Source organism: Durio zibethinus, chromosome 18 (genome assembly GCF_047325235.1).
Source record: "Durio zibethinus cultivar Kanyao isolate XHJ-2024 chromosome 18, ASM4732523v1, whole genome shotgun sequence".
NCBI lineage: Eukaryota > Viridiplantae > Streptophyta > Magnoliopsida > Malvales > Malvaceae > Durio > Durio zibethinus.
This window is the reverse complement of record NC_143179.1, coordinates 21,012,915-21,034,853: the sequence shown is the minus strand read 5'-3', so window position 1 is coordinate 21,034,853 and position 21,939 is coordinate 21,012,915. Positions and strand designations below refer to the sequence as shown.

The following is a 21,939-nucleotide window of genomic DNA, read 5'->3' as shown; positions in this document are numbered from 1 at the left end:
AAGGTAGTGAAATCAATTAGGATTGCTACGAGCCAGTGTAAGGTGAGTTGAACTAGTCCTTTAATTCTTACCATCAATTAAATGTGATAATTTTTAACACGATACAATAACACAACAAAAAAATAATAAGAAAAAAATTATGTAAAGGTTTAGTATAATTATATTTTGTATCTTAATCGTGTCGACATAATTAAAACACGATACTATTTGAATCATATTCTTATTAAATAGTAATGATATATTTAAAATAACGTATTATTTATAACATAAAAATTTTAAAAATTATTTTAATTTATTTAAAAATAAACTAATAATTGTATTTATCGTTTCATTTTGATGTTTAAATAAATTATAAAATTTTAATTTTTAAATAATTTTTTGTTTAAATATTCATTTAATTGATTTTTTTAATAAATGGATTAATCGTATGCAATCATATTATTTGTATATAATCATGTTAATCGTATCTTATTGTGCTATTTTGGTATAAATTAATTTTAAAATATATTAATCGTGTTGTGTGTAACGTATATAATAAATTTATCGCATTCATGTTTAAGTTATTTGTATCATTTAAGTATTCATATTATATTCATATCAAGATTATTCGTGTTATATCTGAAATCGTGTCTGATATGAAATATGATATGATGACACGGATTTGTCAGATCTACCTTCAACCTCTTATATTTTGAAACTATAGAGATCTGCACCTAACTTGTAAAATATTGTCCACTTTAATTCAAAAGTCTTATGGTTTTGTCTCACAAAATGTACTTTATCTGTTTAGGTTTAAGCATTTACATATATATCATAGCAAAACTTCATATTATCCCGACGTAAGATTGAGGCGTTATAAATTTCTTCTGTTAAAGCTTGTTGTCTTCATCAAACCTAATACAAAGCAAATAGATCCATCGAATCACACCAAATGTTAAGCAAGCTCAACAAAAAATACATACAGATCACAAAATCACATTAAACATTGAGATTTTAGTGGTGGCTTCCATCGTACATCACTTAGCTCTCGCAAGATTCCAGAGGTGACTTTCACAGTGTAATACTTAGCTCTTATATGACTAGTGACCGTTCTGAAATCATTTACGAAGATCCAAACTTAACCTGTGAGATATTGTCTGCTTTAACTTAAAATTTCATAATTTTATCCAATAAAATGCACATCACAAGTTTAGATTTTTTTATCTCTATGTATATCATAACAAAAACTCAAATTATCTTGATATGGGATTAAGGTGTAACAAACACATAATTACATGACTCTGAATATGATATAATGTATGTTTGGCTTTTTCACTTGTGAACAACACCCGGTCACTAAGACAAATATTGTACAGATAACATTTCTTGAAACTTATCTAGACTACTTTCCTTTTGTGGGTCTCAAAAATTTGGTCCTATTTTAGGCTTTTAGCTTAAAAAGTATTGGCCTAATAAGTATGATTTAAACATAAAGGAAATTTTAATTTGTGAGATATATTCATCTCCATAATTGCTTTTGGTTTTATTGTTATCCAAATTAAATACTATAGTATCCCATGTAAACTTTCATGTTCAATTCAAGTTTCTTCAATTTGAATTTCTAGTACTTTTCGCAAAGTTTGAATCATATTATTTTAATCATGTTTGAAACTTTATCACTCATATTTAAATATTTTCTTATTATCTCATAGAGATGAGATGTCACCATCAATCCAATTGTCAACAGTGAAATAGCACTACTATTCATAAGAACGATCAAGCAAAATGATGTATTTGAACAAAAAGACAAGAGAGTATTCATCAAATATTGATGATGGAAATAGATTGTTACTAACTTCAGACGTCACTAACACTAACATATCTTTGCATTATTTTGTTTTCCTTTAATTTACATAAATTTATTAATATTAGATTATATAATAATCAATCGATTTTTTTCTCACCAATTTTATTCGTTAAAAAATATTAAGATGAACACTTAAATATTTGATTCAACAGTTAATACATGCATTAAAGGAAGCTTCTATGTATGCATATGTTTCAAAGAAGTAAAACTTCAGATTATTTTATGGATTTGGAAACGAAAAGCTTGAAGAAAATGGAGGTAAATTATAAATATCAATATCAAAGGAATGAGTGGAGCATGATATGAGATATAGGTATTGCAATTGTTTATTCGGGTCAAAAGATACTAACTATAATTGAGGCGGCTGGTCCACCCCCACGAGCTAACACATCCTCCAAATATTTGCTTCAATTTCCTCTCATGGTAGCTGCCTATCACTCTCACAATTTATTATACTATATATATTATACATATATTTAATTTTGCCGTCATTAATCACTAATTTTTAATAAATTGAACTATAAAAAATTCTGAATTATAATCCAAAAAAAGGGGTCAAAATTCAGGTACTTTGACCGGGCTGCCTATGTAATTTGTAAGTACTAGCCGGCTGCTGATAAAAGAAAGTTTGAATTTTTGTTTATCAGCCAGTCCCCACAGCGGATTCATACCACCGTCGTTTGCCTTTTTTAATTATATTTTTGTCCTCATTCGTGCAATCTTTGCCCATAATTTTGTTTATTTTCTATATATAGGAGTCTCCGCGTTCTAAAATTTCAGCTGCATCAGCTTTATTCAAAAAGCTTCGCACGTACCTATTGATCTTCTATTAAGAGGCTGTCGCTATGGAAGCTTATTCTTCTTCTTCTTCTTCTTCGTCGGCTTTACAAGAAGGAAGAGGAGGGTTAAAGGTTGCACAGCCTTTTCATGCATCGCTTCATTCGGTGCGTAAGCCATTGGCAAAGCCCTTTAAGAAGCCAATTGCACCACTGCCACCAACACCATGTAAAATTTACAGGGTCGACCCTATAAACTTCCGGGACTTGGTTCAAAAGCTTACTGGTGCACCTGAGTTCATATCTCAATCTCATCAGCAGTCGTCGTCGTCGTCATTGTCTCAGCTGCCTCAACAGCGTCTCCAAAGAGTGGCACCTCCCCCTATTTACGTTGCACCATCGCCATTGTCTAGGACAGAAGTTTCTGCACCATTGCATCCGCTCTCTGAATTAGATCATATGAAACCCCAGGACCAGAAATTCTCAGATAATGCGATAATTACACCGAACTCACTTGGATTAAACTTTTCCCCATCTTCTTATAATTGGTTCTCTTTCCCTATTCTGAGTCCTGGAACCATGTCCAGCTTGGAGCAAAGCACCGTTCCTTGAAAATATATATCAGGCACCAAAACTTAATTACTATAAATCCTGATAGTTATGGCAAATTTCGAAGATGCTTCTCTTTTTTCATTCTTGCTTAAGCTTAAAGAGAATGTATGTAAGATTAAAACTACATTCTTTTGTTGTAGTACTTTAATAACTGGTAGAACTAATTATGTTGAACAAGTCTTCATCTGTTGATCATTACAATATATATGTACCACTTTATTTTTCTGTAATTGGTTTCAAGAAGTTCTTTTCCTAGTCTCCCAAGAGTAGTTATCCCTTTTCATTTAACACTTGCCTCCCTTCTATTCTTCTTTAATTCCTTTTTCTTTTTATAGTTTGGTTGAAAGGAGATTGATTTTGCTGGTTTAGGGCTACATCTATGGTGAGGAAGCATTACCACTGAGCAATTAAGTGTGATTGAGAGGTCGAGAGGAGAGAAATATTGATCCTTGACATGCTTAAGCATTTTAAGACAGGTAGTACCCAATTGGAATTATATATCCCTTAATGATCAGGAAGAACATTGGAAAGGGGGAAATTTTAGAGATGGAGAAACTTTGGATTGTCCTCTGCAAAATGTCCCTCTAAATCATGGGGTTGTCTAGAGTAGATAATAGCTCATTAATTATCCAGAAAAAAAAAGGACAATAGCTCATAATGAAACAAAGAGGGATCCAATGATAGAAGGTAAGATGATGAATTGTTATACTCAAACCATGTAACTGAAGAAGTAAGGTGGTGTCAAAGTGTCAACAAAGGATTCATGCATGGTGATGCTCAAGCCTTTCAATGAACAATTAGGGAAGATTAACCCTAGTTTGAACGAAACCAAACCTCTCAAGTCTCGACAATGTCCAAAAACATGGAATTAATTTTAACTCAATATCCTCCTTTACCACTTGCACCGACTTAATTGCATACCTAACATCATCTTGTCAGAGAAACCAATTACGAGTAAATGATGCAACTGCATATACATATGCCCAACTTTTTCTCTAAGGTTAAGGTAATAAATACATCAAGGTGGTCAGACTTAACACAAAACTTATATAAAGTTTTTTAGGTGAAATTTATGAAAAATTTTTTAAAAAATAATTTAATAAAAAATTTAAATTAATAGATTAATAGAATTCAATGTAGAGATCAATAATACATAAAAAAAATATTATTAAAAATATTATTTATAATTCAAATTTAATTGATACTTATTTAATGATAAAAATTCTGTCGATATTTTTATTAAAAATGTCTACCTAAAAATATATATCAAAATTTATTAAAATTTTTTCAAAATTTATACACTTAATCTATGTAAAGAAATCTTTCAATATTGATTTTCAATTTCAATTTTATTTAATCATTTTTAATAAAAAACTTCATAAATTTCAACTAAAAAGCTTCATCTAAATTTTTTCCTATAACATATAGTATCACTTAGATATATATATATATATATATATGGCTAAAACTTAGCATATTTAAAAGAATTAAAAACGATAAAAGGCACAAACAAGAAATAGATATCAATTAAATATGAGGGAAGAAGAATAGAATAGAAGATATTAATTGTTTTTATTATTTGGAAAAAAGGATTTGAACTTTAATAAAACAAGCAAGAGATCGTATATATCCATGAATCAATTGAATTTTTTGCATAAATTATTTTTTAACATGAAAATATTATTATAAAAAGAATTCAACTATATCAATTAGGAAGTAGATTTTTGCAAATTTGAGATTTAATCTCAAATTTCAACACTTATAATTTCTTTTTCCTGATTTTCTCTAAGATTTTACTTCCTTTGTACTAATAATAATAATAAACAAGCATGATATTTCTTTACTCTTTAGGTAGCAAAGTAAAAGGGAATCCACTTTTTGTTTATCCATTTACAAAATGGGCTTACAGTTAGGTGGTTATATAACTTATTCATATGTTAATGAGAGGCAATTAAAATTTTCATGTTAAAAGCCATACATGCATGTTTTCTTATAATTTTCTGATCATCCAACTATTAAAAAAAAATTTCCACGTTTGTTTCATGCAGAACTGTGGCAATAGGTGTGAACACTCTATACCCTACAAGCCTACAAGGGTTGTTAGCAATATTTTAAGGCAATAGTAATTAGGGGGTGGGTGGAGACCTGGCCGGGTGACTCGTTCTCATTGTAGAAGGAAAATTGTACGTCCCAAGACGATTGGTCCGCAAATGACAACTAATAACAAAGAATATATATATATATATATATATATAAAATTCATATGATTCATAAAGATTGGTTTTCTGTTACTAAAAATTATGCAATTTGGGGATGAAGACTGAGCAATTCGGCACGTTTTCCTTAACAGGCATTGCCCTTGCCGACATCTTAGTAGAATAAAAACTATATATAAGACGTTTTGGAGGACAATAACCCAGGTTTTATGGGAGATTAGCATGCCGGTGAAAACCCAACTGCTGAAAGTAGTTGGTAAAATTCATAAAAATACTAAAGAATGAATGAAGGATGAAAAACTTGGAATGGAACTGGACTGGAGGGACTGCTCGTCTTGTTCTTATGTAATACTCGCTCAAGAGTGAAAAAAAAGAAGGCTGCTTTAGATGAGGTATTAAATTACTCTAAATTGCATTTTGTTGGAAGAAGCTTCTTCTACTTCTTTACCATTGGTTAGGCTACATGTGACCAGGCTTTACTACCTGCACGTGACACATGACAGGCTTTAAATCGTCCTGATTTTCCTCTCATTAACCCATGTTTTCCATCACTTTTTTGTAAGAAGCATTTTCATATCTTCCCACTTTTTAACTTCTAAGTGGCCTATAAATAATGATCCTCGTACTTCATTTTGGATCTTTTGCCAAATTGGCAAATTTTGGCTTTTGGAATTCTTTCTTCAAAATTATTTCTGCCACCGTCCTTTTCGCTTTCATTGACCACCTTCTTCCTTCACCACCATCACCTGTCACAAGACTTGTTTTTCAGGATCTGCTCCAATCTTTCTTTCCGTCGCTTCCAACACATTCCGTCTTATTGATTTGCAACGTTTTCTTACCTTATCAAAAGAACCCTCTATACCATCTCAAAAGAAAATTTTAAGTTCTAAAGTATAAAACATGAAAAAAAAGAAAAAAAAACACTTTAATTATGTACACAAAAGTATGCTACATCATGGCACAAAATTAAATTACAAAGACTGTCGACTTTAAGCAGGTCTACTTTGGGAAAATTGAAATGATTCCAAAGAAAAATCTGTATGCAACTAGTTCAGTTAGTTGTCTATGCTAATATATAGTTTTAAGAATAAACTTACACATCAATTTACTAACAATTCCGCTCCTATTGATCCCAGTAGTTTCTTAGTTGAGACATATGTAGGAGAAGCTCATCTCTGCCTAGACCAGTAACACTGCTCGTCATTATCCATGGGGGATGTTGCTTATAGTTTTCTCTAATCAGTTCTTGAAAGTCCCTGATGTTCTCATCAGGCCTTTTTCCTTTGCTTGCCTTCATTTTGTCACATTTTGTGAAGACAAAAGTCATTGGTATCTGAAATGCAGCAAGGAAAAGAGAGAAATGAGTAAGAAACAGTTAAATTTAAAGCCTTGCATAACTTAACAAGAGAAATCAAGATTGTCATAAGGACATGCTGACATTGTTGCGTCCAAGCCAGTTAGCACAGTCTAGATCAATCCTCTGAGGTGGGACACTTGCATCAATAAGAAGTAGCACAGCAACCAGAGTCTCTCTATTTAGAAAGTAGCCCTTAGTGAACGAAGACCAATCTGTTCGAGCAGCATCTGAGGCTTTAGCAAAACTGCAAACATTTGAACCTTTCAACCATTATATTCTATGTCAATATGTCATCATGCACATAACCAAGATGTTTAGAGGGAGGTCCTTATTTTATATTCTAATGTCATTGTTATTTCTTTCAGTGTATAAAGCAAAAGCATAATGACTTCTGCATCAACTGGATTAGTTTGTTTTTCTTTTTCCTCGTGAAAGAAGGGAAAAAAGGGATCAAGTGTCCATATCTGAGTGATGAAAAATTATAGATTTTTTTGACAAAAAATTACAGATTAAGCATAAACTTTAGTCATCATGAAGGAACATCCAAAAGCAGGGTCAACTAACCAATAAGAAAAGCAATTTCAATACATCTATTTAATGACTGATTTCGTTCTTAGAAACAGTCCAAAATGAGAACTTAATAAGGTGGGAGGGAATAATTGATTGTGCTGGTTAGTTTACGTATATAGAGAGTATTTGATATACCTTATTAGCAATTAATGCTTAATGTTCAAAAGCATAACTAACAAGGTCATATGGTAAACTCAAAGCCCAAACTAGAAACTATGCAGTTTAAAGAGTGATGTGCTAAAGTGCAGGAAACTGCACAAGCGAACTATTTGAAAAATTCAGTAAACTGTGTGCCAAACTGCAAAAATACAGCAACGGTTTGCGCATATAACTGCCTTATTTAAGTCAGATATATGAGATTGAAGAACGAAGAGACTTTGAGAGGAACCCTGCTTATAACTTGCTAAGTTATTTTCTTGCACATGGATAATGCTTTGGGCTACTGGGTTCAGATTTCATGTTCTGGTTGTGGGTTTCCTGGAATAAGATAACTAGAATATTAGTAATTCTATGTTAGCCTAATATAGGCTTAGTCTTACATATCAAACTATAATCTAAATAACCGGCATAAAAATGTGCTAATACAGGTTGTAGTTTTCCTGTGGTGAAAATTAGCAATGAAATTTTCATTCCTGGATAGAAATTCAAACTGTAAATATACTGTATTGCCTTGCTTTCTGCCTTCATAAGTCCAGACTTCTTTTGTGGGACCAGGCTAAAAGTGCATGTAAATCTAAATAACCAGGCATATAAATCTGCAAATTGTTCTACATGGAGTAATAAAAGAAATAATTCTGTATTTAGCTTTACATTAACATAATCTTCGATTTATCTAATCTTCAATACTTATAACTTATGTCAAGCCAATTAGAACCGCCCATAGAAACTTCATAAAAATGAGTTTCCAAGAAAGGGATTCTTACAGCCTAACAAAGCTTAGAGAAACAATAAACTTTATCTCAAAATCAATCTAACTTCAACCATAGAACTACAACCAAATAGTCACCCCATTACTTGCTAATAATGATAGTAATATTTACCCATCACAGTCAGCTCAAAGATTTTAGTAGCAAAATTACAAAGTATCAAACTAACATGGGAAGGAGAGGATTTTTTTTTTTGTTGCTTGGTCCATTGGAAGTTCAATCCTTTTCTTGCTTACTAACTATTTGAAATGCTTATACATGAACTCAGGAAAAAATTCTCATAATAATAAGCAGCTAATTGAAAGAAGAAACCAAACATACCCATAACCAGGCAAATCCACTATATACCAACTTTTATTCACCAAAAAATGATTAATAAGCTGTGTCTTCCCTGCACATTCAACAATCTCAAAATAAATAAATAAATAAACGAATCAAAACTCAGTAGTAATGCAAAAAAAAAAAAAAGGGAAGATTTGAAAAAGGGGGCACCTGGTTTCTTAGAAGTGAGAGCAACTTCTCTTTTTCGAACCAATGCATTAATAAGCGAAGACTTGCCCACATTAGATCGACCCAAGATTGCAAACTCGGGTCGATCATCTTTGGGACAATCCTTAGCCCGACCGCTACTCTTAACAAATTCCACTTCCTTAATCTGAGAATGTCCCCCGTAAGGTCCGAGTACGATGTTGGAACCCGGCAATATCATTTCATCTGTTACCTCTTCTGGGTCGACCCCCGGCGGCACGAACAACACCGTCTTCGCAAACCGAGCCCGTTCAGACATCGGTTGCTTTGCGGCCCTTAAAGCTGAGACTTTAGGTTTGGGGTCGGGGCGCTTATGGGTTGAGTAGGCGATGGTTTTGTCGAAAGAGAAAAGAAAAGACAGTGATTTGGAAGGTGGAGAAGGAGGTGATAAAAAAGAAGTGAAATTGAGAGACAATAGACGATTCCGAAGGAGCATTTTTTTTTTTTATGGGAAGGATTGGTTAAGTGCTTGTTCTACTGGAAGCCTAGAACACAGAACCAGGACATGAAGAGAGGGAAAGAATAGGGCTCGCAATTGTAAAAGAAGGGACGGGAAATATGAGTAAATTACAGGATTAGTCACCCAACTTTACTCACTTTCCCATCTGGGTCACCAAACTTCAATTTATCCATTCAAATTATTAAAATTTATTAAATATTCAAAATTAATCATTTTAACAGATTTTATTCAAAAAATAACAGAAAAATAATATGACTGCTTTGTAAGCTGCCAATCAAATGCCACGTAAGATCCATATCCATGTCATAGAAACAAACAAAAAATCAAATCCACGTAAACAAAATCAAACACATAAAATATCAACCAAATTCTTCTCACATATATTAAACCACCGCCATTTGCTTTTTTTTTTTTTTTTTTTTTTTCTGAATTGCGGTCTAAGAAGGTGCAGAAAATTGAAAACAAACAAAGAAAAACAAGATAATTGATCTAAGATAAAGCAAAATCGGTGAAGAAATTATAGATGAATAGTGGTCAAAAAGTGAGAAAAAGAAGCTTAAGTGTACGTTTGGTTCATGAAAATATCTTTATTTTTTATTTTTATTTTTAAAGAAAATAGAAAATAAGTAAAAAAATTTGTTTGGTCGAAAAAATAAAAAATATTTTATTTAAAAATAAAAATGAAAATAAGCTAAACTTCGAGAAAAAAAAATTGTTTGATTGAAAACATTTGAGAGAAACGGAGAAGATTAAAAGACGGTACCCTAAAAATTTTTTCAATTTTGGGATAGAGGTCCTAGTTTCAAAGTGATTGCTCCGCAAAATATATATAATTTGTAATTTTTCGCTACCATTTTGTCTTTCCTTCTACTTTTTCTTCCCCTTTTTGGATTTCTGGCTTTTCCTCTTTAATCTTGGCTTCTTCCTTTTCTTATTTTCCTTCTTTATTTTGGCAGCTATCGAACATTACAGCAACCACCGTCATCGATCAAGCCAGCTTGATGGTTGCAACCTGGAGTCCTGGACCTTTCACTTCCCTCCCCTGTCATTCCCCTTTTACCTCTGTTCAAATAGCTACCCTTCATTCTCACCTCTCTCTCCATTCAAATAGTAAAATATCAAGGGGCTTTTGAAGGTATTGATTTCCCTTTTTCTTTATTTTTCATTTTTTCTCTCTCTTATTTGTAAGCGTGTTCTTACAATTGCATATTAAAATCATAAGGTTGTCGCGAAATTTTAATGTCTGGATCAACAAGCTTACTAATCAGTAACATGCTTCGAATGGGAATAAATTGGTGACAAGCCGAAAATTGAAAAGTTGTGGAGAGCTGGAATAAGTTATGATGTCAAGCGTGCATATGGGAAGAAATAAAAGACTTCATTCCTGGTTTTTCTGTGCAAAAGACTTGATCTGGATGACTCAATCTTTTTTAATCAGTACACTTTATTTTCCCCCAATTTTTGTACATAAAATATTTTTTGAAACACAAAATTTTCTATTTGAAACACAAAATTTTCTATGTAAAAGAAAAATCCATCGAATTTGATTATGGTCGACTTTGATCATTTATGCGTTTGTGTTATATTTTTTTATCAAAATATATGTAAAATATAAAAATTATTAACTATAATTTATATCAATATATTAAATATAAAATGCATTTAATATTTTATATAAAAATTATTATCAATAACAATATCTCAAACACAAAATACATTTAAATTTGGTAAAATGTTCAATTTGAATTAAACGTTTAAATAGTTGTTTAATTTATATGACTAAATATTTTAATTTATATAAATAAAAATTAAATATTATTAAAAGGTTTACAATTAAAAATATATTTAAATAAAATTTTGCGTGTGTTTCATACCACTATTAACTTTAATAAAATTAATAATTAAATGAAAAATCAATCACGTGTCATTTTTTTAGTGGTTAAGTTTTATTTTAAATAAAAAATAAAAAAAATTATAAAATTGAGATTTATTTTTTTAAAAAATAATTTCATTTTTTATTATTTTAAATATAATTTAAAAATAAAAAATTAGAAAATAAAAATTCAAAGTTTTGAAAATTTTTTTCACAATCATTAAATTTTTAATTACTCAATATTACTTTATGAATTAAAAAAAAAAAACCAATTCATACTATGATACCTATGAAATTCAAAAACTCACAATTAAACCACATACAATTTTGTTTGTCCAAACATTTTGAATTAAACATTAATGAAAAAGACAAAAAATTGAAACCAATGATCTAACGTCATCCTAATTATAGAGCTTAAGGATCATAAACCGCTTGAAAAATCATCAAATCCAGGAAAAATCCCATAATTCGCATCATAATTACCCGAACCCATTGTCAAAAGATCTAGAAATGATTTATCCATAGGCAACTCAGTGCCCAACTATACTATTAATGTATAGACTTAGCAATATGTGTTTTCGTGTTATATCTTGTGTCATATTTGATATATATAATAATATAAATTATTAAAATATAAATACGACACGAATTATAAAAATATGTTTAAATTTTAAATACGAATATAATATGTTTAATTTAAGTGTTACATGTGACATGATAAGATTAATAAATATATAATTAATTTGTTTAAACATAATACGAATAATACAAATATATACAAATAAACATGACAAACATGAATACATACAAAAATATGATTAAAATAATAAAATAATTATAAATTATCTATTATTTATAATTTAATAAATTTTGTATATTAATAATATAAAAAGTACTTACATATTAAAAAAATAAAAAAATTTAATACTCATTTAATATATATTTAATATATTTTTTAATTTTAATTTATATTATATAGCTATATTAATTTTTAATATCAAATTCAAAATTAAAAAAATTATTAAAAATTAAAGAATAAAATAATAATGTATATGACTAAATTAATATTTATATTACTAATATAAAAAATAATTTTAAATAATTATTAAATGAGTATCATAATTAAATATTTGAAATAATTTTATATGATATTAAATAATTAATTAAGTATTATAATTAAAAAATTAAAAATTAAAATAATTTTTATATATTTATATTAAATTAAAATAAATATAAAAAATATGTTAAATGTATTAAACATATTAAACGTGTACTTATACAATAAAATTAAATTAAACATATTATTTATGTCATATAATGTATTTAAATTAATCAACACTACATGATATGAATTATATCATGTCAAATTTTACATCGATACTAATAAATATGAAACATGTTTTTTTAAATACATATATAATTTTTTTATATTATATTATCATATCATATTTAAAATTATCATATTTAATTATGTAACTGTGTGATATTTAAAATAATAAAATATAATAAAATAACATAAAGGATACTACGCTGTCGTTGAGGGGAGTGTTTGCCACTAGTGTTTCCTCATTACATCCTGTTTAGCAAACTCTTCCAACTCTGTAAGGCATAATTAGTAATTACAACTTTAAGAAGAAAAGAAAAACCAAAAAAAAGAAAAAGAAAAAGAAAAAACAATGTCGTGGTTAGCTAGATCCATTGCTAACTCGCTCAAACTCGACGAAGACGACAATGACCGCTCCAATGTCGCCCCGAACCCGAAACCCGAATCCGATCCAACCATCACCCAATCCTCTCCCTCCCATTCCCATTCCGATTCCTCATCGGATCCCAACACTCCACGTGGCGTTAAAGAAGACCTCTCCGAGCTCACTAAAACCCTGACCCGCCAATTCTGGGGCGTTGCCTCCTTCCTCGCTCCGTCTCCTCCGCCGTCATCGGACGAACCGCTCTATCAAGCCGAGGAGGATAAACCTCTCCGGCCGCCGTCCGATGATCCGGAAGAGTTGTCCGATGAGGCATTGATAGCGGGAATCCGCAGCGATTTATCGGAGATTGGCGGAAAGTTCAAGACCGGAATCTCGAAGCTGTCTAACAATATTGCCGTCTCGGAGTTCACTAAGATCGCTTCGAATTTTCTTCAGTTTGGATCCGACGAAGAGAGTCTTGAAAAATACGAGAGCGGAAACGTTGTCGGTTTGACCGAAGAAGTGGTCGCCTTTGCTAGGGATATCGCGATGCATCCAGAAACTTGGCTTGATTTTCCTGTGCCTGATAATGATGATTTTGATGGTAATTTAATTAATTTCTAGTTTCACAGATTAATGTGCTTTAATTAAAAAAATTAGAATTTTAATGTGCATTTCAAACAAGCTAACTTCTTGTTCATTCATTAGGGATTTAATTAAAAAATTAGGATTAACTCTCGTCTCTCTCTCTTTTTGTTCTATTTGGAATTTTCTTTTTGGGAATTAGGGATTTTATTTGATTGACTTTGATTACTGAATTGAAATGCGTATTTGATAACTGATTATAGAATGGTATAATTTGAAATAAATGGAATGAGAAAATGAACCAAGTTATGATTTTGACCCTTTATGGTTGCTACATTCCAATTGCGTTATGCGTTGTGACTTGTGATTTCTTAATCGGCTAACGTTTTAACTCTATGAGTTTTTGCCGAAAAACCCCGTATAGGTGTAGTTGGTTGCTTCGATCCAGGCGTGTGAATAATCGTTTCTGCTTATGGTGCTTGTTGGAGTTGATGGCTGACTGGTCGTAAAGCAATTCTCAAAACTGTTCATGAGTCTTATCACAGACCTTTCTGTATTTTTTTCTTCATCATGATTTGTGAATTTCTTGGTCGCTCCTTGCAATAAATTTCTAGGTATGAAGTAGAAACCTTTGGTGTATGCGCTAGTATTTCTTCTGGTCATATCCTATTTTACTTTCTTCTGGTTCTTGGCGATGCTTATGACTATTTTTGTTTTATTTTCTAGTTAACTAAGTCTTGGTTAAATCGCATATCTTTTCTTTCATTTAGATGACCTACATGTCAAATAAAGCATATTGCAAACTTGTGGCTTTTGAAAAACTGTCTGAATATTTTGGTGTCTTATATGAAGCTGCATTTAGTGGTATATTTTATTATCACTGCTTTGCCTCTATGTTAGATTGGTTTTCCATAATATTCCACTCTACCCTTAGTTCAACGATGTGTTTGTGCAAATATACATTTAATGTTTTAGGTATGAATCTGGCTTATTTCAAGAGTTCTTATATTTTTTGAAATTTCAGATTTTGATATGTCTGATGCACAACAAGAACATGCTTTAGCTGTTGAGCGTCTTGCACCAAGATTGGCTGCTCTTAGGATTGAACTTTGCCCGGGATATATGCGTGAGAGTTGCTTTTGGAAGATCTATTTTGTACTTTTGCATCCTCGACTAAATAAACTTGATGCAGAACTTCTGTCTACTCCCCAAGTAAGTTTGTGGGTCCTTTTGTTTTCATTAGTTAAGCCCCTGATTTTTGGGATTCCAAGGTGATGTATATTTAGTTCTTGAGGAGTCACTTCCGGAATTTCATCTACCACCATTACCTGAATGAGAATAAAACTAATAATAAAAAAGTAATTAGATGCACAAAGTTCTTCGTTGCAATGGGAAATTAAAAGTGCATGTACTTTTGTGCATGTCCATTTCAAACTTGAACACCATTTTCCCCAATTCTCTCTTATGAGAAAGGAGTGCTAGTATATGGCTTATTTGGTTTTGCCACTCTGTTATGCTAGTAGGCCTCACATTTCCTTGCTGTAGCCATCTTAGTCTGATTACATTTTTTTAGGATCTCTTCTTTCTCTTTCTATCAACATTTTCGTCACTTTTATGCACATCATTTCCTTAAAATATAACCCATAATTTTTTAACCTGTCAATGAAAATTTTACCGTGGAATGAAGGGAAGGATTGCTTGTGCTGTTCTTTGTGATTCAGCTTCCTTCACCCCTCCGTTCCTCTTTCCCTTTCTGCATTTCTTACTGTTAAATGTTCTGCATGCAGATAGTTGAAGCAAGAGCAATGTTAATGCAAGGGTTTCAGTACCAAGCTAAGGCAAAGACGGCAGAAGATCATTCTGAAAGTGGCACTTCAAATATAACTGCTAATTTACCATGTGAAATTTCTCTTTCTGTGCCTTCTCCCACTCAAACTAAGCCTGTGCCACCCAAGGCATCTGGAACTGAAGTGGCCGCTCTTGCTGTACCCGTTGAAATTGAAACAGAGAAACACCCAGTTCAGAGTACTGAGATGCAGGTTGTTGACAAGTCTGTCATTGAGAAAGAGCCAATGAAAGAGATGGAACATCAACATTCGACATCTGGATCCTCTGGAGTTTCTATTGAGAAATTTGAAGATGATGGTGATGACTGGTTAAAAGAGGAAAATTTGGAGGTAGTTGGCACAAGTGCTACAACAATCCCTCTTGGAAACGATGAAGATGTTTCTTTCAGCGATCTTGAGGATGATGATGCTGTGCCAATAAGTTACAAGAAAGTGACATCTGGCTCTGATTCTTCAACGAAAGACTCAAGAGATTGGGTCCAGCTCAGCAGGAGCTCTACAGACTCAGTTAAGGACGTTTGCTGTGTTGGTGATAAACATTCTGGTTCCGAGCAGGTAAGTGCTTGTAACCCTGAAACCAAGGAATCAAATGACTGGCTTGATATCGAAGAGATCATGTGAACCAAAAACCTTTCAGATATTTGTATTCTAGATTCATCTTGCATATAACCTTGTGAATACCTTGTGTATTGTTTCTTCAATCCGATCTAAGGCTCTGGAAGCTTTGTGGTTTGTATATAAAACCCTGTCAAAATTGGATAATTATGTGCCGATGCAATATTCATGTAATTTTATCTCCAATAAATTATGCACTTAATAATTATGCACTTAATTATCATATCAAGTTTATATGTCATTGTTGGTTTGATCAGGAATGCATACTAAAAATTTAGTGCTGTCGGGATTGGAATTGCTATGAATTTTTGTGGATAAAGGATTAGAGAGCCGTGCCAGCTAGAAAACACAGCTGTTTTCTATTAGAGATTTAGCAATCAACAAGAATCGTGTGGCTTTTCTTTACTAGGCTTCTCGAATCTTAATAATTTAAAAAAAAAAACCTATTATTTCATTGATACAGACTTATGCGCAGACGAGGGCTTGGTTACAGCTTGAAAGCAGTTCCCAAGTTAGGAACTCATGATTTAATGAGCCCCAAATTACCTGAAAGTCGCTCGAGCTGAGACCATAACAAATTTCCTAATGAAAACCTCCTCCTTTCTTCCACTTCACCACTGCTGCTTCTGCTAGTACTTGATGAAGCTCGAGAAGTCCTCTTGGGGGACTTATTCACCACCAAAGCAGATTCCCCACTCTCGTCTCACCAATTCCACCGTCCTCGGATCTACATCATGCCCTGAAGCATCTGTCACTTAGAAAAATCCGGTTGCTCTCCCCCCATGTGTCCCAATTTCCGTCCTGGTTATTGATACCCCATTTTCTCGAAACGCCCTGGTCACATCCGAGAGCAATCCCATCTTGTTTTGAGTACATAAATCCAGCCTCAATCCCTGCCCTATAATACCTTAAAAAGATTAGCACTACTGTTTTACTAAATACAATTTAAACCACCAAAAGCAGAAGCAAAACTTGCATGGTCTATGAAACTAACATGGGAGACTCTGTGTTCGATTGCTGCAATTAAACAATGTTTTTGTCTTTCACTCCGTGCAATCAAACTGCATCCTTCCTGCCTCCTTACGAAATATTCCTGGAAGTAAACCAAAGTTTAACCAAAACCTGAAGGGCATGAACAGAGATAAACATCTCAAGCCATTTGCAAGAACTGCTTTTAAGGTACCTGATCAGCCATGGCGCCCTTTGAGCTAACCGCTGCATGGAACAGCACATACTCCATGTCAGTTAAGGCACAAACACAATAGCTTGGTTCTATCTCCACTCCTCACATTCACCACCGAGTACCCTTTTTCCCTGCAAGTCTCTATTGTCACGAGTCTTGTTACACCCATTCCAGTGCCTGCAGATGCCATTGCAGCCCTGAGCTCCTCATAGTCTGTACCAGCATACATCAACTGGTGGAGCCGCCTCTCCATTTGTGTCCTACCGGATGCCGGAGTCCGGAGCAGTTAACCGGACACTCCTCTGCTCTCCACTCTCATGATGGGCCTCAACTACAATCTCTGGCTTTTCTGTACTTGAGCAAGCTGTTTAAGCGCCATTATGGGCCCTCCTTTGAGACCATCTTCTACATGGATTATGCAGGCCACGGGCCATTATGGGTCCATGCGACTGCTGCAGTGACATGGCATCCTAATTCGTATGTAGCTGTATGAGACCAGGCCGTTCCCTCCCAGCCATCTCCACGACAGATCTTCATGTTCTGTTGAGACATGGCAAGGCCTCACCTCTCTTTTGAGGCCTGTTTGTAATTCCTTTGGAATCCCTCCTCTCCTCCTAGTATCACAAAGTTCAGTTAAAAACCACCACCATACAAAAGCAAAGGAGATTCTGATCTTGCCAAAGATAATGCTGAGTTAATAATAAATCAGGAACAAGCAATATTTAGCTGCCATTGTATTGCAACTTCCTACTTACTTTTATTCTACGATTTGTAGCTATCAGACATTTCTTCCCCTTCATGGTAATGGGTTTTCCCCAACGAGTAAAATTCAACACTTCTGCCCTCAAAATCAATTACCCAAAAGAAAATTCACAACAAACATGGGTTTCATTGAATTACATGTGATAAAGGGAACATTTCTATTATCAATTTAGTAATGAGTAAGTTAAGGATTTAACTTTTAAGACATAATTACCCTGGGAATGACCGTTATGTAAAGATTCAAAACCGGATACCACTCTAATAGGAAAACCCAACTGATATAGAAGAAATAAATTAAAACAAACCACACCCCCCCCCCCCCCCCCCCCGATACCAAAAAAAAAAAAAGATAATGAAACTTAACGTGACTGCTCCAATCACCATAGGGAAAGAGAGAAACTTGCTCCTTCTAAACATTTTTCAGTTTAAGACTTTCCCCTTTTTTATTTTTTGTGATTGTTTTCACTCTCAAACTCCTTTTTTATTTAAAAAAAAAGGGGAATCGGGTTCTCTAATCTCGTTCAATTACAGGATTTGATTTTTGAAGCTTTTTTTTTCTTTCTTCCATGGTTTTGGCTGAACAATCTCAGTCTTACTGAATCATCTCCATGAAAGAAGAAGCAGGCTTTAAAACCAATTAAGGCTCTATTAGGTCCATTATTGGTTGGCTAGACCAACAGTCTTCCACTATTCATTCTCTTTTTTAAGAGAGAGAAAGAGACCACTGGCAAACACACTTTCTATTGATGCTGAAAGAACAGAGATTACATTATAATTTAGATTTATTCAAACCAGAGAAGATAAGACCATGGATTGCTTGATGAGTTGAATGAAAGTGTGCCAACTTTAGAAGGAATTTTCAAGATTGGAAACCTAATGCTCTAGCTGACTTAACCAGAAAGATCATCATCACCCGTGACCCAGTGAATGAACAAACTGAGTTAGCACTAGTAATAGTATAATTCATCTAATACCAATTCAGTTCAAACTCCATAATGCTTGTTTACCAAATTAAAATACATCTGTCATTAAAAAGGAAATATGATGATATATTATTAATTAATAGTAATGAAAAGAATCTCATTTACAGTCTGCACATTAGCAATTTGCCAAGTTTATGCTTACATTGTTTTAGAAAAGGTATTTGACTATTAGCTTGGTATATAAAAGAGAATTTTAAATCATTTGACCGATTTTTTTTTTGTCCAAGACCCTCTGATTTTCGGTAGTCACTTTAAACCATGATTAATCTAAGGTCGAGCCGAGTTCAACCCTATAAAAGGAGCAAACTTTCTTAAAGTTGTTTTTTTTATTCACAAAACTTGAAATCAAGATTTTATTTAAGAAAAAAAGAACTTTTTGTCATTCGGATAAACAGACATTGGATTTGACTAATATATTTGTCATAACATATAGATTCGATGACCTATCGCTAGACATTAACTTTAAGAATTATCATCAATTTTTTTTATCTAGATGCGATTGACCATCTAAAGAATCTATCTTTTTAAGAAACACCTATGCCTAAGGGTCCCTAAAAAAATAGGTTCAGGTCTACTAACCAGAACAGAGTTCGGGAGTACGGTTACGTATGAGAAAAGTTATAGCACCCTCACAACGCCCATTGAAAGATGTACCAGCTTAATTTCGTGTTATCCAATAAGCCTTAAAAATTTATCAAGTAATTAATTATTAAAAATTATTCTCAATTGACTCTAATACTTTTAATAAAAAATTAAAAAAATTTTCTCCCTTCAAGAATATGTAAGGAGACTACTGTTTCACTTGCAGAAGTTCTATCGTCGGATTATTTAAAATAAAAAAAAAAAAAAAAGGAATAATGATTCAACTTTTGATATAAATCTTTTCCTCTCTTTTTAAAAAAACATTCATTGCTTTTATATAAAGAAAATTGATACTTTCAACTTTTCCTAAAATATTTTTGAAAGTTTTATTTTTAAGAAAAATTGATACTTTCAACTTTTCCTTAGAGCATTTGAAAATTTTATTTTCAAGAGAAATTGATACTTTCAACTTTTTCTAAAATTTTTTTAAATTTTTATTTTTAAGAAAAATTGATACTTTCAACTTTTTTCCAAAAATATTTTTTTAAAAAATTTTTTTTATTTTAGAAAAATCATAAAAAAATAAAATAAAAATTAAAAAAATAAAAAAAAACTTAAAATAAGAAATACAAAATAATTCTAATCTAATAAATAATAATAATAATAATAATAATAAAAAAAATGAAAAAAAAAACCTTAACGTGGCTTGACTTGAGCGGCTGGGATAAGCTCGACTTCACACAAGAAAATGGCTTGGTTTGAAGCACAATGGCGCGATGCTAGATTGGAAGAAAAGATTGGGCTAAGCGATTGGGTCGGATGGAGCGATGTTTGAGGCGCGGATCTTTAAACGGGTCAAAGCGAACTCGATTTTCCTGACCAAAACGACACCATTTTATTAATCCTATAAAAGCTTACTTTTAAGCTTTTCTTTCCATTTTGCCATTTTTTTTCTCTCCCTACACTTAACTTTCTCTCCTTATCTCTCTAGAGACAGAAGCATCCAGGTTGAAAATTTCAAAAGTTTCCAAATTCTATTACCGGTGCGTCGCGCTTCACCACCGGTGCCGTCGTACTCCGTCATCGACTGACAACCAATCAATCCAAAATTTTCCCCACTGTTGCTTTTCACCCTTCTCATTTCGAATACGAGCTTTTTTTTTTTTTTTTAAATCACTTCCTAAAGGCACAGATTTGAAGTTCAAGCTTCGGGTTTTTCTTTTTTTGTTCCAATTTCTTCCACCGTCGGATCTTCTCTAACTTTCAGTATGTTGTTTCTTTCGTCCAAATCTTTATCTTCATCGTTCAGATCTTCAGAAGTCGTGCTAATCGTTACTTGTCACCGTTATTGTCGTTGCTGGCTGCTAGCTGCCAAGCTTGTTCGTCGCCTTTTGTCACCAGCCTATCACTACCAATTATTCCTTCAGCAACGTAGATTCTTCGTTAACACCGAAACTTCAAGAATTTCTACCAACTTCTTTATTCAACTTTTTCTGCCAATTTTGATGTTCTTTGCTTATGGTCTTCTTTTGTTTCTGACTTTTTTTATTTGACAAGAGGTGGTCGTTTCGTAGGAGATTAAGGACAATGGCAGGATCGACTTGAGTGGCAATTAGTGATTTGGTTTGTTAGGTTTTAGTCTAGTATTTGTGGATGTCTATGGAATTGTTTGCAGGTTTATGGCTTGATGGTGTCTGGATATGGATTTTTTGGGTTTTGTGTTTAGTTGCTGGATTATTTGATGCTTCCTCTGCGTTGTTTGGTTTGCCAGGATTTTTCGTCTCTTTTGGGGTTGATTCTAGGCTGCTGGCCTCTTAGCGATTAATTGATCGCCAGATAAGGTTTTTGGGTTTAGGCTCTGGATTACTATTTCCTTATTTTTTGTCTCTCCCTGCTTTAACGTTGCTGCGTAATTGAATATTACTTGGGACTGTTTCTCTTTCTCATTATGCAGGGTTGATGGTAATGGGTGACCTAAATGGGGGATGGCAGAGATCAGTGGACTGTTTCTAGCCACAAGATAATGGTGTGGTAAGCACTCAATGGTGAAGGAGGAATTCATGTATGGGTGGCTTAGGCTAGCTGTATTTTGTTGATGAATCTAGAATAATTGCTTTCTGACTTCTCAGTGTGTTTAGTGTATGCTTTTTTTTTTATCACTGTACTCTTTTTTCTCTCTTTTTTAAAACTGTGAATCACAATGATTTATAAAATTATATTGATAGAGTTTTAGTTCATTTCAATTAGTCATTCAAAGTTAAAGATTAACATCTAGATAATAATTATCACAATCATCAAATTTAATCTTAATCTTTTAGTTTTTTTGCCCTTTTTTTTTTAATTAATCAAATAATGAAGAGAAAAAAAAAATAAACCATAAAATAAAAATAAAAATAATAAATATGAAATAAAAGATTTAAAATAAAAATAAATAAAAATTCCTATAATCGAGTTTAGATTAGTTTCAATTGATAAAAAATATTGGATAAAATAAGGTGTCTATAATATTAGTTGGTAGGTAAATAACTAT

General features: G+C 32.5%; 3 protein-coding genes, 1 long non-coding RNA gene and 1 pseudogene across 4 annotated transcripts; 3 read left to right on the top strand and 2 right to left on the bottom strand.

Moving 5' to 3' along the window:
• Nucleotides 1-2,613: 2,613 nt before the first annotated feature.
• Nucleotides 2,614-3,492, top strand: LOC111300714 (uncharacterized). The gene has a single exon (XM_022896331.2). It carries the CDS (start codon nucleotides 2,692-2,694, stop codon nucleotides 3,232-3,234), a length of 543 nt encoding a protein of 180 aa, XP_022752066.1. The 5' UTR covers nucleotides 2,614-2,691; the 3' UTR covers nucleotides 3,235-3,492.
• Nucleotides 3,493-6,351: 2,859 nt separating this feature from the next.
• On the bottom strand, nucleotides 6,352-10,394 carry LOC111299922 (GTP-binding protein At2g22870-like). The gene is made up of 4 exons (XM_022895444.2): nucleotides 8,796-10,394; nucleotides 8,625-8,694; nucleotides 6,889-7,051; nucleotides 6,352-6,783 (listed from the first exon to the last, which is right to left on the bottom strand). The coding sequence occupies exons 1-4, from the start codon at nucleotides 9,265-9,267 to the stop codon at nucleotides 6,574-6,576; spliced, it is 915 nt and encodes a 304-aa protein (XP_022751179.2). The 5' UTR covers nucleotides 9,268-10,394; the 3' UTR covers nucleotides 6,352-6,573.
• A 2,323-nt stretch (nucleotides 10,395-12,717) lies between these two features.
• On the top strand, nucleotides 12,718-16,116 carry LOC111299921 (uncharacterized). The gene is made up of 3 exons (XM_022895443.2): nucleotides 12,718-13,456; nucleotides 14,462-14,649; nucleotides 15,225-16,116. Exons 1-3 carry the CDS (start codon nucleotides 12,841-12,843, stop codon nucleotides 15,903-15,905), a joined length of 1,485 nt encoding a protein of 494 aa, XP_022751178.2. The 5' UTR covers nucleotides 12,718-12,840; the 3' UTR covers nucleotides 15,906-16,116.
• On the bottom strand, nucleotides 15,992-18,811 carry LOC111301044 (ACT domain-containing protein ACR1-like; annotated as a pseudogene).
• A 1,304-nt stretch (nucleotides 18,812-20,115) lies between these two features.
• LOC149513864 (uncharacterized) lies at nucleotides 20,116-21,565 on the top strand. The gene is made up of 2 exons (XR_016329536.1): nucleotides 20,116-21,250; nucleotides 21,364-21,565. It is a non-coding gene; the product is annotated as an uncharacterized LOC149513864 (long non-coding RNA).
• Nucleotides 21,566-21,939: the final 374 nt, after the last annotated feature.